At 40.1% G+C, this 15,253-nt stretch overlaps 1 protein-coding gene across 1 annotated transcript in view; it reads left to right on the top strand.

Moving 5' to 3' along the window:
• CFAP221 (cilia and flagella associated protein 221) overlaps positions 1-13,977 on the top strand; it is a 138,599-nt gene extending 124,622 nt beyond the window's left edge. The window contains exons 22-23 of the mRNA XM_075530288.1: positions 1,219-1,314; positions 13,869-13,977. Coding sequence (XP_075386403.1) covers positions 1,219-1,314; positions 13,869-13,977 — 205 coding nt within the window. The remainder of the gene's footprint in view (positions 1-1,218; positions 1,315-13,868) is intronic.
• Positions 13,978-15,253: the final 1,276 nt, after the last annotated feature.

Here is a 15,253-nt window from a genome sequence, read left to right as displayed (position 1 = left end):
CTGAGGGAAAGAACTCATTTGTACCTCCACAGGTGGCCTGATTTATTGTTTGTGTCATTGAGTCTTTCCCTACTCATAGTGATCATACGTACATATGAAATTCCATCTAATCTTGCAGCTTTGTTTTTTCCCAAAGCCTTCAGTGTAGCTTGAAACCTTCAATACCATTGGTTCTTGATCATATGCTACCTTTTGAAATGGCTGGATGTCAACCAGTTCTTATTGGTAGAATGAGTTTGTATTCCTTCCATCTTCTTTTGATGATCCTGGGATTATTTCATCTTTTGCCTATATAATCCTTCAATATGACAACTCAAGCTTGAATTTTTTCTTCGGTCCCTTTAACTTGAGAAATGCTGAGCATGCTCTTCCCTTTGGACTTATAATTCTAGGTCTTAACAAGTCTCATTATAAGGCTTTACTTTATCTTCTCAAGGTACCCTGTTGCAATTTTCTGTCAAACTCTTTTACATCATCATTTCTTCCATTTGCTTTAGTTACCCCGTGTTCAAGAGTAAGTCTAAGAGTCTCTTCTCACATCCACTTTGGAATTTTCTTTATCTCCTGTCTTTTTAATGACCTTTTGCTTTCTTCATGTCTAGTGTTCTTGATGTCATCCCACAGCTCATCGGGTTTTTGGTCATTAGTGTTCAATGTATAAATTCTGTTCTAGAACTGATCTCTGAATTCAGGTGGGATGTATGCAAGTTCATATTTTACCTCTCATGGCAAACAGTTTGACAAACAGACAGACAACTGGGGTATTTGGAAGTATATGGCTTAATCTGGTAAAAGTGGATTTTCTAGTTACCTTTTTTGCTATTGATTTCTATTCTAATTCCATTGTGACCAGAGAACATAGCGTGATTAATTTCTACCTTTTAAAAATCACATAGGTATTCTTTATGGCTCCAGAACTGGTCAATCTTAGTAAATGTTCCCTGTGCACTTGAAAAGAATATAAATTATATAGACCCAATTTTAAAACTCCTTTTTATTCTCTGTTGTAAATAGTTATTCCTACTCAACAATAAATAAATAGTTGGTTAATGGAAGGGAGCCTTCTGCTTCTTTTTACTTATAAACTCAACAAAAGTAGATGGAACCGCAGTTGAAAGTCATATCGGTTGTGTAACTTTTAAATGATCGCAATATTTCATTCTGTTTTTAGTTTAGAAATTCCAAAACATTCAAGTGAAATACCTTATTCCTTTTCAGTGAGCTCTGCGAACAGGATATAGAAATATTATTGACTCCAGAGATGATCCAGGTGGAATTCCCAATGGTGGACCACAAAGATAGCAAGAAAGAAAAGTAAGTGCATGTTTTTATGCCTTATAAAGGATAAAGTCTATCCTATATAAAGCACTAAACTTTTGTATTCTTTTCATCTTACTATATCTTTTCTAGAAACAAATGTATATCTGACATCTTAGATATTTAGGGGAAAATGTTTTTTTCTTGCCCTCAAATGTTGTTGGCACATAAACTTTTAAATTCAAATCTACTTTCTCCATTCTCTTATCATTTAACTAAAGAAATGTGTCTGTTTCTTGTTAGTAGCTGATTGAGAATCATTCAGTATAAGGGACTCTAGCCTGTAGGATCAGATGGGACCTGGGGCTGAATTTCCCAGCTCCACCAGTGCTTGTAACTGAGACCCTGAGCCAAGTCATTGCTCTTTCCCAGGCTCTCGTTCCTCGTTTATGAGATGCAGATAACAAAGCCTCTCACAGGACGGTTATAAGGATTAAATGATGTGCCAGATGTAAAAGCATTTAGCAAGCTGCTTTATGTGAACTAGATCCTCAAAAACACTGCTACGCTCCTTTGGTGCTCCACTGTCATAGTCAGGAAAACAGACTGATGTTTTACTCCTTTGGCACATTCGAGAACAGCCTGTATTTGGCTTAGACATTTGATATAGTTTAGTTTTTTAAAAATATTTTCTTGTGTAAATAATACTGTTCGTTTATTAATAAAAAAATCAGAATATACAGAAAATATCCAGAATAAAAATAATGAATCCTACTACTCAGACTCAAAATCACCAAACTCACTGTAATTTGGGTGGTTCTGGCCAATAGGGAGCCCATAGGACAGAGTGGAACAGCCCCGTGGGGTTTCTGTGCCACTAAATCTTCCTATGAGCAGAAAACCTCACCTTTCTTTAGCAGTGTGATTACTGGACTTGAACTGCTGACACGGCAGTTAGCAGCCCAACGTGTAACCAACTACACCCAAGGGCTCCTTAACCCACGGCCCACAGGTAGTAAATTTTACATTTTCATATGTGGCCTTTCAAGCATTTTTACATATGGACATACGTATGCACATGTAACGAAAAAGAAATCATAATACACAATTTTTGTTTTCTGCATTGTATTTAGCGATATCTCATCTATGTTGGTGTTAGGGACTATCACTTGGGTTCTGACTGATAACAGCCCTATGGACAACCGTCATTGACATCGTCCCGCTTACCTATGAGCCCATCGTTACAGTCACGGTGCCAATTCTCTCTCTGAGGGTATTCCTTGGAGGCTGAGCCTCCGCTTTACCAAGATGAGTACTTTCACAGACACGGTCTCTCCTGATAACATGACCAAATATGTGAGTTGAAGTTCAGTCATCCCGGCTTCTAGGGAGCATTCTATTTGTACTTATTCTCAGAAAGGGTTTTCACTCTCCTGGCAGTTCATCCATTGTTTTCTCAGCACCATAATTCACATTGACAAAAACAAACAAATATTATTATATGTCACTGAGTAAACCTGCCATAACTTATTTAACCCCCATTATCGGGCATACAGATGATTCTCAGTGTCTTCCTCTGATAAGTAGTGCTACATCAAACATCCAAGATTTATGCAGACTTATCAGATAGAAATATGCCACATATACTCGTGTATAAGCCAAGGTTTTCAGCACAAAAAAAATATGCTGAAAAACTGGGCTTCGGCTTATACATGGGTCAGTGGTACCCCAGCGAGGATGGCTTCTATGAGGACCTCACACCAGCTGAAGCTCTGGATTGGGATATGGATGATGATGAGGAATCCATATGTAACTCTTTACATATGTAACTCTTTACATTTCAGCTTGGTTGCTGATTGAGCTCAGGGAATAGTACTCTTAAGGTATCATTGTTGATACCTTATTGTTTTTGTTGAGCCTATTTTCCACTTACTGTGCTGGTTTACTAATGTTAAATGACTTGTTGTCCTTTTATTTATGTTTTTATTTAAAATAAATATTTAAATACATGACCCCACTGATGTCTCCATTTTTAGTCATTTTATTTTCATTTGTTTTGATTATTGAAACTCACCAATAGCTTCTGCATTTTCCACCCTAGGCTTATACTCGAGTCAATCAGTTTTTTTCTGGTTTCCCAGGTAATAATTAGGTGGCTCGGCTTATACTCGGGTTGGCTTATATTCGAGTATATACGGCAATTATAGATCATGTGCATTTTAATATTTTAATAGAGATCGCTAAATTGTCATCTAGAAAATCCATCAACATAAGAGCAGGTCAAGAGTGCACCCAGTGTGCCTAATTGCCTCCTTTGCATTGAGGCCAGAAGAACTGAATGGTACCTAGCCATCGGACTGAACAGTTTAATCAAATACTCCATAAGAGAATCCCCATCAAAGGAGGGAAATGAAGAACAGAATTTCAAATGCTCCTAGAGTCTGCAAAGTTAGAGGGTTCCCCAGGAACTATTGTCCTAAGATCATCTAAAGAGGGAAGTGGGCAAAATGACGGGGGCAGGGGAAGACACGGGAGAGGAGTGAAAACATTTAAGCTCACAGAGGTAAATCCTGTTACATACACAGTCCTACAAGAGCATGACTAGACATGAATATGAGAGGAAGCCCGGGGGGGAAGTAGGCAGAGTGATGTTGTACTGAGGAGATTGGAATGAATGGACCTACAAATAGAGAGAGGTTTGACAGAGGATTTGTATACATGAAAAAAGAAACTGAGCCATAAGAATATTTGTGAGCAAGGGGCAGAACCAGGCAGTGCTTCATTCTTTGTGAAGGATCATACAGGGAACAAAAGCTGTAAGACATACCCAAATACCTAAAGGGAATGAGTTCCTGGGCTCAAGGCTATGGTCTTGGGGGGACACTAAAGTCCATTGGCAATAACATAGTCCACAAGGATAAGAGTTCTACAGCCTGCTTTGGTGAGCAGTGACTGGGGTCTTCAAAGTTTGTAAGTGGCCCTCTGAGCTGCAGATCTTGATAGCGCACTGTCTGGAGCAAAAGAAGAGTGGTGAAAAATTAATGACACATGGAAACAATTAGTCCAATTAATTAATGTGCCACATTAGCCTCCATGATCCTGAGACCAGAAGAACTAGATGGTACCCAGCTACCGCAACCAGGTACTCTGAAAGAGACCACATTAGAAAGCTATATATATATATATATATATATATATATATATATACATATATATAAAATGACATATATAAAATTATATATATATATATATATATATAATGACATCATCTTAAAACTAAACAGTAGTTTAACTTAACTGGTTAAATAAAAATAGCTGACTTGAACATCGTGCTCTTTTAAGAATAATAGGATTAAATTGCTAACAACAACTTGAAAGATTAAAGCAAACACTTAGGAGACAGCAGATTTATTAATGGGGAAGGTACAACCCAGAAAAAGAGGATTTAAATGACTGCATAACTTGAAGACTATAATCAGTGTCATTAAATGGTACATGGAGAAACTGTTGGATTTGTGTATGTGTTGCTGTGTATTTTGTCAACAAAATTAATTTAAAAATAAAAAGAAGTGCCTGTATTCAAATAACTGGTCAACACAGACTACTAGTTTCTGTTTGTTTTTATTTTTCCTATTGTATTAAAACACGGTCACCTCATTAATTCAATTTTCACTCCTTTGCTACTGGGATAGTTAAAACTCTAGTTATTTTCCTTCTTTTGATTAGGCATTTTTGCCTTTTTCATGTTCACTGGAGTTATTCTTTCTCATTCATAAGAGTCGCTCATCATATCACCCTTTCTTCCTTAAGCTGCAAATTTCTTTTCCGTGCTTGTTTATTTTTGTGTGTCAGGTGTTTGCTTGTTGGGTCACCATTTCTGAAAGGAATATCCCGTCCCATAGAATAACGTGGCGTCTCTTTGGCACATCTGTGATCATTTTAGAGGCTTGTAGCAACAACTCGTCTCAGAAGTGGTCGGTTTCTGGTAGTAGAGTTTGGGTGATGAAAATGTTTAAGAGTGTTTTAGTGAGCATCTACTTTGATCCGTTAACATCCTGTGACGCTGCACTGCACCCAGTACCTTTTTTGTTTTTGTTTTTTTGCATTAACATGTACATCCACTTGGGCTTTTGTTCAAGGTTCAAATAGTTGAGAAAACTTTTAAATATCCACAGACACCTTTTGTTTTCTATTTCAAAACCTACTCCTAGAGATAGAGGGTTTGTCTTTCCTTGCACCGCGTTACCCTTTGTACTGCACAGCTACTGTTGACTGCCACTTGGTTACAAAATTGTTAGTAAACAAAGCAGAAGTGTTACTTTGTATATTGACCCAAAGGAGTGTGTCATTCTTTTTCTTTTTCTGAACAAATTTCAGCTACTTTATACAAAGAAAATAAGCCAACACAGTAAACTATACATATTTTACTACACACATTTGTAAACTATACCAACTATGCTTTTTCTGCATACCAAGTTAACTTCTAATTATTTTCAATTTTTCAAAGTATGCTTGCATTTCACACATTTGTAGCCAACTTATCCATGATATTCTAAGTTCACTTTGCAGTTAAAGTCACTTTGTGTACATTTTTCCAGGTATCAATTATCAGCTTAATGATCTTTGGGGGGCTCTGGAGTATTTTCAACAAGTTGTTGTTCTCTAGACTAGTTGGACAGGTTGCTTGTTCTGGATTTTCTTCACTCACTACGAGCATTATCCTGTGTCTGGTTTGTCCTCTTTGTCCAGTTTCTTCATCTCCTTAAGCTCCTCAGCCAGAAGTCAGCAGAGTCGGTGCCATCTGATTCCCCTGCAGCCAGAGCTTAAACTTTCAGGGGCAAAACAAAGCAAACTATAAACGGTGTTATTTTCCTCACGAAGACTGTTAACCATTGGATTTCTGGCACACATTTATTTTTGCAGCTGCAAAGAATCATCTGCTCTCCTTTGAAGGCTGTAATGAATCTGAGAAACCCATTGTTGTCTCAATGTGATCTCATCCTTCTTCACAAGACAGGAGGGGCCGCCATTGTGTAAAGTCTCAAATGTCCAAGAAACGGAGATCCCTTTTTGTTGTTGGCATATCATTCAACACTACTGAGATTACCACACTCCCTTTCATGATTAATATGTTAAGAGGAGGCATGACCTCTATGTTTTCAGCCACGGTTCCATATAGAGGTGCTAACTAGATGCTAGTTTTCTTGTTTTTTCTTCAGTTGCTTATGTTGAGAAACATTTTGATTTTCCATTTTTGGATGTTTCTGCATTTCCAAAACTGTCAGTACTTTCCTGTACTTACCCTCTTCGTAAAGTGTTTCAGAAGCATGGGATTTTGTTTTGTTTTTATTGAATTAAAAATAAACACAAAACAGTATATGCTCATTCAACAGTGTCTACACATGGACTTCAGTGACACTGGTGGCCCTTTGCACATGGTACAACCATTCTCACTAGTTTTCCCCAAATTATCCCACCATCATTCACAAAAACTCGATGGCACCTAAGCTAGCACTCCTTCCCCTCCCGCCCACTCCTGGACACCACTAAAAGAAGCAGGCAGTTTTATATTGTATTCTTCTCTCTACTCCACAAGACACATCTTAGAGCTGAGTTCACAATCTTTAGACATATGTCCTTTCAACCAAAGTATTCATCATTTTCTCATCGGGATTAGAATGGTAGTTAGTAAGCATGACAACAATTTCTCTGCTAAATCTCCATCTTCAACCTAACGCTTGGCCCAAGCCCATAATAAGTTAGTTTTCCCTTAAAAAGTCCAGCTACTTCCCACCTCCCAGGCCCCTATTGCTCTCACCCCTTAGTTTACAACCTCACTTTATTTGACAATAGATTCTACCTAGTATCCCCTTGCACACCTGGCAACCCAGGTGTGTAGCGCTCCCTCTCAGCCCCCTTTCTGGAGTCTTTGTCAGAGTCATAGATATTGTATCCACTTTGTTCATAAAGATGGAAAATCAATTGACGCTAATTGAGCAATTAGAAGATGCTGTGCTTCTTTTAATGATAATCATTTAACCATATTAAAAGATTCTATGGGTAAAATATTGACTAATGCAGGAAACATCAAAAGAAAATGGAAGAAATATATAGTCATTATACCAAAAAGAAGTACTCAACATTCAACCTTTTTTTTTTAAGTAGCACATGGTCAAGAACTGATGGTACTGGAGGAAGAGGTCCAAGATGCACTGGAGGCATGATAGAAAAACAAGGCTTCCGGGATTGATGAAACACCAATTGAAATGTTTCAACAGGTTGATGAAGCACTCACTCACTTATGCCCCCCAAAATTGAAGGGGAGAGTATTTTTACTTCTGTGTTCATGTGAAGATATTGGTCTTTAATTTTTCTTTATTGGTAATATCTTTGTCTGTGTTTGGCATTGGAATAATTCTGCCCTCATAGAATTTTCCAGTAGACTGACTGGAAAATAGCCATATTGTGCCAATCCTAAAGAAAGGCAACCCAACAGAATATACAAATTAGAACAACAAGTGATCCAAATCGGTGGTGAGGAGGGTGTGGGAGACTGGGTAGGGCATGATCAAGGGTAATGTAACTACAAGGAATTGCTGAAACCCTGGTGGGTACTGAACATGATAGTGGGACAGGAGGAAAGGCAAGGGAAATAGAGGAAAGAGCTGGGAGGCAAAGGGAATTTATAGAGAGGTCTAGATAAAGACATGTATATATGCAAATATATTTATGAGGATGGGGAAATAGATCTATGTGCATATATTTATAGGTTTAGTATTAAGGTAGCAGAAGAACTTTGGGCCTCCACTCAAGTACTCCCTCAATGCAAGAATACTTTCTTCTATTAAATTGGCATTCTATGATGCTCACCTTCCCATCACAACCACTGAAGACAAAGCGAGTGAAGAAGCAAATATGGTGAAGAAAGCTGATGGGGCCTGGCTATCAAAAGAATAGCACCTGGGGTCTTACAGGCTTGAAGGTAAACAAGTGGCCATCTAGTTCAGAAGCAACAAACTAGTTTAGGGTAGAGGATTGGACAGGTTGCTTGTTCTGGATTTTCTTCACTCACCGCAAGCATTAGTGTGATCATGAGGTGCCGAAGGGATCATTTATCAGGCATCAAAGAACAAAAAATCATATTGTGTGCTCATCTGCATAAGCAAATGTCACGAAGAAAGTGGATGGTGCCCGGCTATCAAAAGATATAGCATCCGGGGTCTTAAAGGCTTGAAGGTAAACAAGAGGCCATCTAGCTCAAAAGCAACAAAGCCCACATGGAAGAAGCACACCAGCCTGTGCGATCATGAGAGTTGGAAAGGATCCAGTATCAGGCATCATCAGAACAAAAAATCTCACCATAGTGAATGAGGGAGGGAGTGTGGAGTGGAGACCCTAAACCCATTAGTAGGCCACTGGGCATCCTCCTCGGGGAGGAGACGAGCCAGTCAGGGTGTGAAGTAGCAACGATGGAAAATACAACTTTCCTCTAGTTCCTAAATGCTCTCCCTAGACACCCCCCCCGTCCCACCGCCCACTATCATGATCCCAATTCTACCTTGCAAGTCTGGCTAGACCAGAGGATGTACACTGGTACAGATAGGAACTGGAAACATGGGGAATCTAGGACAGATTATCTCTTCAGGACCAGTGGTGTGAGTGGCGATACTGGGAGGATAGAGGGAGGGTCGGTTGGAAAGGGGGAACCGATTACAAGGATCTACATGCGACCTCCTCCCTGAGTGACAGACAACAGAAAAGTGGGTGAAGACGTCGGACAGGACAAGATATGACAAAATAATAATTTATAAGTTATCAAGGGATCATGAGAGAGGGGAGAACGGGGAAGGAGGAGAAAAAAATAAGGACCTGATGCCAGGGGCTTAAGTGGAGAGCAAATATTTTGAGAATGATGAGGGCAATGAATGTCCAAATGTACTTTACACAATTGATGTATGTATGTATGCATGGTGGTAAGAGTTGTATTAGCCTATAATAAATGATTTAAAAAACAACAAAGCTTTAGAAGACAAAAAATATACAAATAATAGAGCGATATCAGTAATATCACATACAAGTAAAATTTTGATGAAGATCATTCAACAATGGTTGCAACAGTACACCAATAGGGAGTTTCCAGGAATTCAAGGCAGATTCAGAAGAAAGCATAGAACACGGTATATCATTGTTGACATCAGCTGGATCTCAGCTGAAAGAAGAGAATACTAGAAAGATGTTTACTTGTGTTTTATTGACTATGCCAAGGTATTCAACTTTGTGGACCATAACAAACTATGGATACCCTTGAGAAGAATGGAAATCCCAGAACAGTTCATTGTGCTCGTGGAAAACATGTACATGGATCAAGAGGCAGTCATTCAAACAGAGCAAGGGAATCCTGAATAGCTTAAAAGCAGGAAAGGTATGTGTCTGAGTATACCTTCCCATCATATGTATTCAGTCTGTATGCTGAGCAAGTAATCTGAGAAGCTGTACAAGAGGAAGAAGACCATGGCTTCAGGATCAGAGGAAGACTTATTAACATTCTGTAACATGCCATAGATACAACCTTAGTTGCTGAAAATGCTTTTATCTTTACTGGTAAACATAAAACAGTATAGCATTCGGTGTGGATTATAACTCAATATAAAGGAAAACAAAATCCTCTCAGCTGGATCAATAGGCAATATCTCAATCAATGGAGATAAGATCAACATCGTCGAGAATTTTATCTTGCTTGGATAGACATCACCTGGAAGCAGCATTCAAGAAGTCAAACGTTGGCTTGCATTGGGTAAATCTGTTGCACAAGACCACGTTAAAGTGCTGAGGAGCAAGGATAGCATCTTGAGGACCAAGGTGCACCTGACCAAAGCTATGATATTTTAAATTGCCTCACATGCATATCAAAGTTGGGCATTGAATAGGAAGACAGAAGAAGTATCAATGCATTTGACTTATGGTGCCAACAAAGAATATCGAAAGTACCTTGGACTGCCAAAAGAATAAACAAATCTGTCTTAGAAGAACAGCCAGAGTACTCCTAGAAGCTATCTAGTGTGAAATAAAGCAGATGTCTATTATTCTAAGGCTATAGAATTGAGGGTCATTGGACTTTGGTTCAGATCTCTTGCCTTGTGTCTATTGAATGGTGGCCCATTGTAATACTTACTATTGTAATGCCCTCCTTGCTTTATTATGTATTAATCTGATAGGCATTGTTCTGCTGTTTTAAAGGAACATTATTGAAAGTTTAATCACCAACCCCCATTGCTTATGTAAATAGTGTCTCGAGTCACTTAAGAGTTTAATCTATACAATTCAACAATTTTTATATTGCAGTTCATAGTACTTGTATAATTTATTTTACTCAACGTGTCCTAAATTGCATACCATTATCTAAATTTATTACACTAACAATAGAATTAGCCTATGCCCCAGGAGAAAAATTGACAATGTTCTCTAACATAAAATGACAATGATGTCTCTAAGGTGAGCGAGAGACATATATAAACCATACCTGTAGGAATGGATTTGGGGCTCTCACTTAATTTTAGCCCTAGTCTAAGAACAATCAGTTCTTATGACATGACCCTGCTCTATGCTTGCCTTTACAAAGAGATCACTGAAGAGAAATGGGTGCTATAAAAAAAGTGTGCTGGGGAAAGCAAATGGTGTCCAGCTACCAAATAATAGCACCTGGGGTCTTAAAGGCTTGTCTTCAAACAAGCTGCCATCTAAGTGAGGCGTCAATAAAGTGCCCATGAAAGAAGCACAAGTGTGTCTTAGCTTGTGTAGACAATAAAATTCAAATCGGATGGAGGGAATGGTATCAGAGCTTAAATTGAGAGCACCTGGTTCGCAGAAAGCTAAGGGTGACAATGAAAGCCAACATCCATTTGCAGGGTCCCTACCTGGATTTAGCCTCTGGTAAACCCCTCTGATCATAGTCCAAGGATAGGAATAGCCTTGCCATCAGACACCGAGCTTTCCAAAACCAATTATGGCAAGTGTAGTGGTTACAATGTAGCATGTTCCTCAGGACCAATAATGAGAGTAGTGATACCAGGAGGGGAAAGGGAAGGGGGGGTGGGGTAAATGATCCCAATGATCTACATATAACTCCTTCCCCAGGGGATGGACAACAGAAAGGGGGGGTGAAGGGAGACAGCAGTTGGTGTAAGACATGGAAAATAAAATTTTAATTATTAAGCGCTCATGCGGGAGGGAGGGTGGGGCATGGGAAAGTGAGGAGCTGATATCAAGGGTTCAATTAGAAAGAAAATGTTTTGCAACTAGGGTCTTAAAGACTTGAAGATAAACAAGTGGCCATCTAGCTCAGAAGAAACAAAGCCCAAATGGAAGAAGCACACCAGCCTGTGTGATCACGAGGTGCCGAAGGGATCAGTTATCAGGCATTAAAGAACAAAAAATCCTATCATTGTGTGCTCATCTTCCCAATATGACCGCTGAAGACAAATGGGTGCATAAGCAAATGTGGTGAAGAAAGCTGATGGTGCCCAGCTATCAAAAGATATAGTGTCTGGGGTCTTAAGGGCTTGAAGGTAAACAAGCAGCCATCTAGCTCAGAAGAAACAAAGCCCATATGGAAGAAGCACATCAGCCTGTGTGAGCACGAGATGTCTAAGGGATCAAGTATCAGGCACCAAAGAACAAAAAAATCAAATCATTGTAAATGAGGGGGAGTGCATATTAGGGACCCAATACCCATCTGTAGGCAACTGGACATCCCTTACAGAAAGGTCACAGGCATGAAACGAGCCAGTCAGGGTACAGTGTAACAACGATGAAACATACAACTTTCCTCTAGTTCCTAAATGCTTGACCGCCCCGCCCCCACTATCATGATCCCAATTCTACCTTGCAAGTCTGGCTAGACCAGAGGACGTACACTGGTACAGATAGGAACTGGAAACACAGGAAATCCAGAGCGGATGATCCCTTCAAGACCAGTGCTGAGAGTGGCAATATTGGGACAGTAGAGGGAGGGTGGGATGGAAAGGGGGAACTGATTACAAGGATCCACATGTGACCTCCCCCCTGGGGGACAGACAACAGAAAAGTGGGTGAAGGGAGACATCGGATAGTGTAAGATATGACAAAATAATAATAATTCATAGATTATCAAGTGTTCATGAGGGAGTGGGGATCAGGGAGAGAGAGAGGAAATGAAGAGCTGATACCAAGGGATCAAGTAGAAAGCAAATATTTTGAGAATAATGATGGCAACAAATATACAAATGTGCTTGACACAGTGGATTGTGATAAGAGTTGTGCAAGCCCCCAAAAAATGATTAAATAAAGAAAACATAGAAAAAGGAAAATATTTTGAAAATTATTATGACAACATATGTACAAATGTGCTCAATGCAATGGATGGCTGTATGGATTGTGATAAGAGCTGTAAGAGCCCCAAATAAAATGATTTTTTTAATGTGGCATGCTATGATTTGATCTCCATTTGACCCATTTGAAATTTGCTCTAGTTTTGCATATTTTCTGCTTTCTTTTCTATTGAAATTTTTGTCTGATTTACTTTGTTTTTGTTCTGAATGTTTTACCTGTCTAGGATTGGTAAATCTATAAAGATAGTAACTGGATGAATGGCTTCTTGGGGACAATGGAAGGAGAGATTAGGAGAAATGGGGAGTTAATAACACTGAGCACAAGAAAGAAGAAACTATTCTAAACTTGATTGTGGTGATGGTTTTACAATTCTTTTTAATATGATGGAACTATCTATTTGTATGATATGCGAATTATACTCCAATAAACCTGTTTCTAAAAGAGTACACAGAAAATGCTCCTAAGAATGAAGAATGGCAAGATCACGTACTCTGGGCATGTTATTAGGAGGGACTAGTCCCTGGAAGGGACATTATGCTTGGTAAAGTGGAAAGGCATAGAAAGAGGGGAAGACCCTCCGTGAGATGGACTGGCCCAGTGGTCACAACAATGGGCTCAAACATAGCAACAGCTGTGAGGATGATAAAGGGCATGGGCAGATCTCATCTTGTACCAGGATCACTTGGAATCTGTATCAACCCAAAAGCACCTAGCGAAAACAACATACTCCTAAATCTCTGCCAGTCTGTTGTCATTAATCCTTCCTAAAATTCCGGGAAATAAAACACCAAAATGTATACATCTTTAAAGCAACTGGGTGGCCCAAACAATTCCACTCACAGACCCTCCAAAGCAAGTCAATTGAAGTACTTCAGAGAACAACGGCCATTAAAACTCTGGAGCAAAGTCATACTCTTACACACGTGGCACCGCCGTGAGTAAGAATTAACTGCTACTGGTTTGTTTGGTTATTGCTCCCTGATTTATTAAGAAATAGAGACTCTGAAAGTTTATATGCCATGTTTGTGCTAAGAAACTGGTGTAGCTGAGTTTGGAAGCCAGGTTTGCCTCACTTGCAAGCTGTTTTCAGTAATTACAGTTTAAAACTCCTATTTTATAAACAACTCCACCAAACTTCATTGAACATTCCAGGCAGCGCTGAGCCCAGCGGAAGGGCATCAGTGAGGGACTTGAGCATTTTATGAATTTGTCCTCATTTTGATTGTCGGGTTCTTTGTATTTAGGGAGATGAGAGACCAAGCACAGCTCCCTGAGAAGACAGAAGAAAAGGTGCTCGAGGAGATGAAGAATCTGCGAGGAAAAGCTCTCAACCTATACCTGATTCTCCAATAAAGACCACCATCGCTCAATTTCTCTCACCGCTTTCTGTATTGATACTGTGCCCGCCCTGCCTCCTTAGGTCCCAGGCACTTGGAGAAATCAAAGTTCCCAGACAAAATAATCGAAATGTGGATGATGAATACATTTTAACATTATACGTACACATTTTCTTTTTTAAAAATAAACTGCTATTCCTATGATGGCAATGCTTGAAGCTTCCTGGTGCAAGATTAGTGCAAGAATCAAGGCTGGCTTGAGCAAGGCGACAGCGTCTGTGCTTAGGGGTGGGAGCCAGACCTGACAGATGTGCCCCAGAGTGGTTTATAGGGTGAAGCACAAAGCCAAAGATGAGACAGGTTTGGGGCGCGAACCCTTTCCCCCTCCACTCCCTCAGAATTGCTAACTTTGTCTATGGCAGCCACTCCCCAAAAGAATTCCACCGGTATGTCCGTGGGCAGGTAGCTATCCCTGTGGCTGACTACTGAGAATAGACTGACACAGGGAAAGGGGGCGTGGTGAGGCAGCTAGAATTTGCTGGCTGGCTTGGGAGGCATGGCACGTAGTGATTCCTAGACTGGACAACATGTCCTCACAGCCACTCTGAGATCAGGCTCCCCAAACCTCTGCCCCTTGGGCTTTGTACTTACCTGTGGCTCAGGGGTGTCTGTCACTTTTAGGTACCGAGTGGCACTACAAAGAAAGGTCCAGTCAGTGTTTGCTCAGAGCATGGCCTCTGTCAGCATCCAGATTTCAAACCTCTCAGTCCACCTTGTTTTGCTCAGTGGCACCCTCCTGACCAACTTCTCCCTTCCACCTTCTTCCTGAGCCCCGGCCCTGCATTATGTGTGTGCACGCTCTTGTTCCGTGCCTTTGAAGCTGGTCTCATGTCACTGCGTGTCTTTAGATTGCTCTCAGCTTTTCTGCATATAAACAAGAGCCAGTTGCTCCTGGTTTTCTCTGTGTCTGCAGATCCCTTGGACTAGTTGCATTGATTCTGTTGAGATTTGATGCCACCTGGTGGATACAACAGAAAAACCTCCCAAAGGGAAGTGTGGCATTTCCTATCATCTGCTCCTGGTTTAGATTTGCTTTCACTTGGAATGAGGAAAATATATCTCTTTCTATCATCAATGGCATCTGAAGAAAAACTTCGGGGAAATCATTGGCTCTGTGAAGCTTGGAGGTTCCCTGTAGAACCAAGGAGTCAAGGGCTGGCTGGATGAATGTGGATTGTAGGACTACAAGCCTGTCTCTAAAGACCCACCGGTTCCTCCCTCCGGCACCTCCT

This window comes from Tenrec ecaudatus, chromosome 13 (assembly GCF_050624435.1).
Source record: "Tenrec ecaudatus isolate mTenEca1 chromosome 13, mTenEca1.hap1, whole genome shotgun sequence".
Taxonomy (NCBI): domain Eukaryota; kingdom Metazoa; phylum Chordata; class Mammalia; order Afrosoricida; family Tenrecidae; genus Tenrec; species Tenrec ecaudatus.
This window is presented reverse-complemented; position numbering and strand designations above follow the sequence as displayed.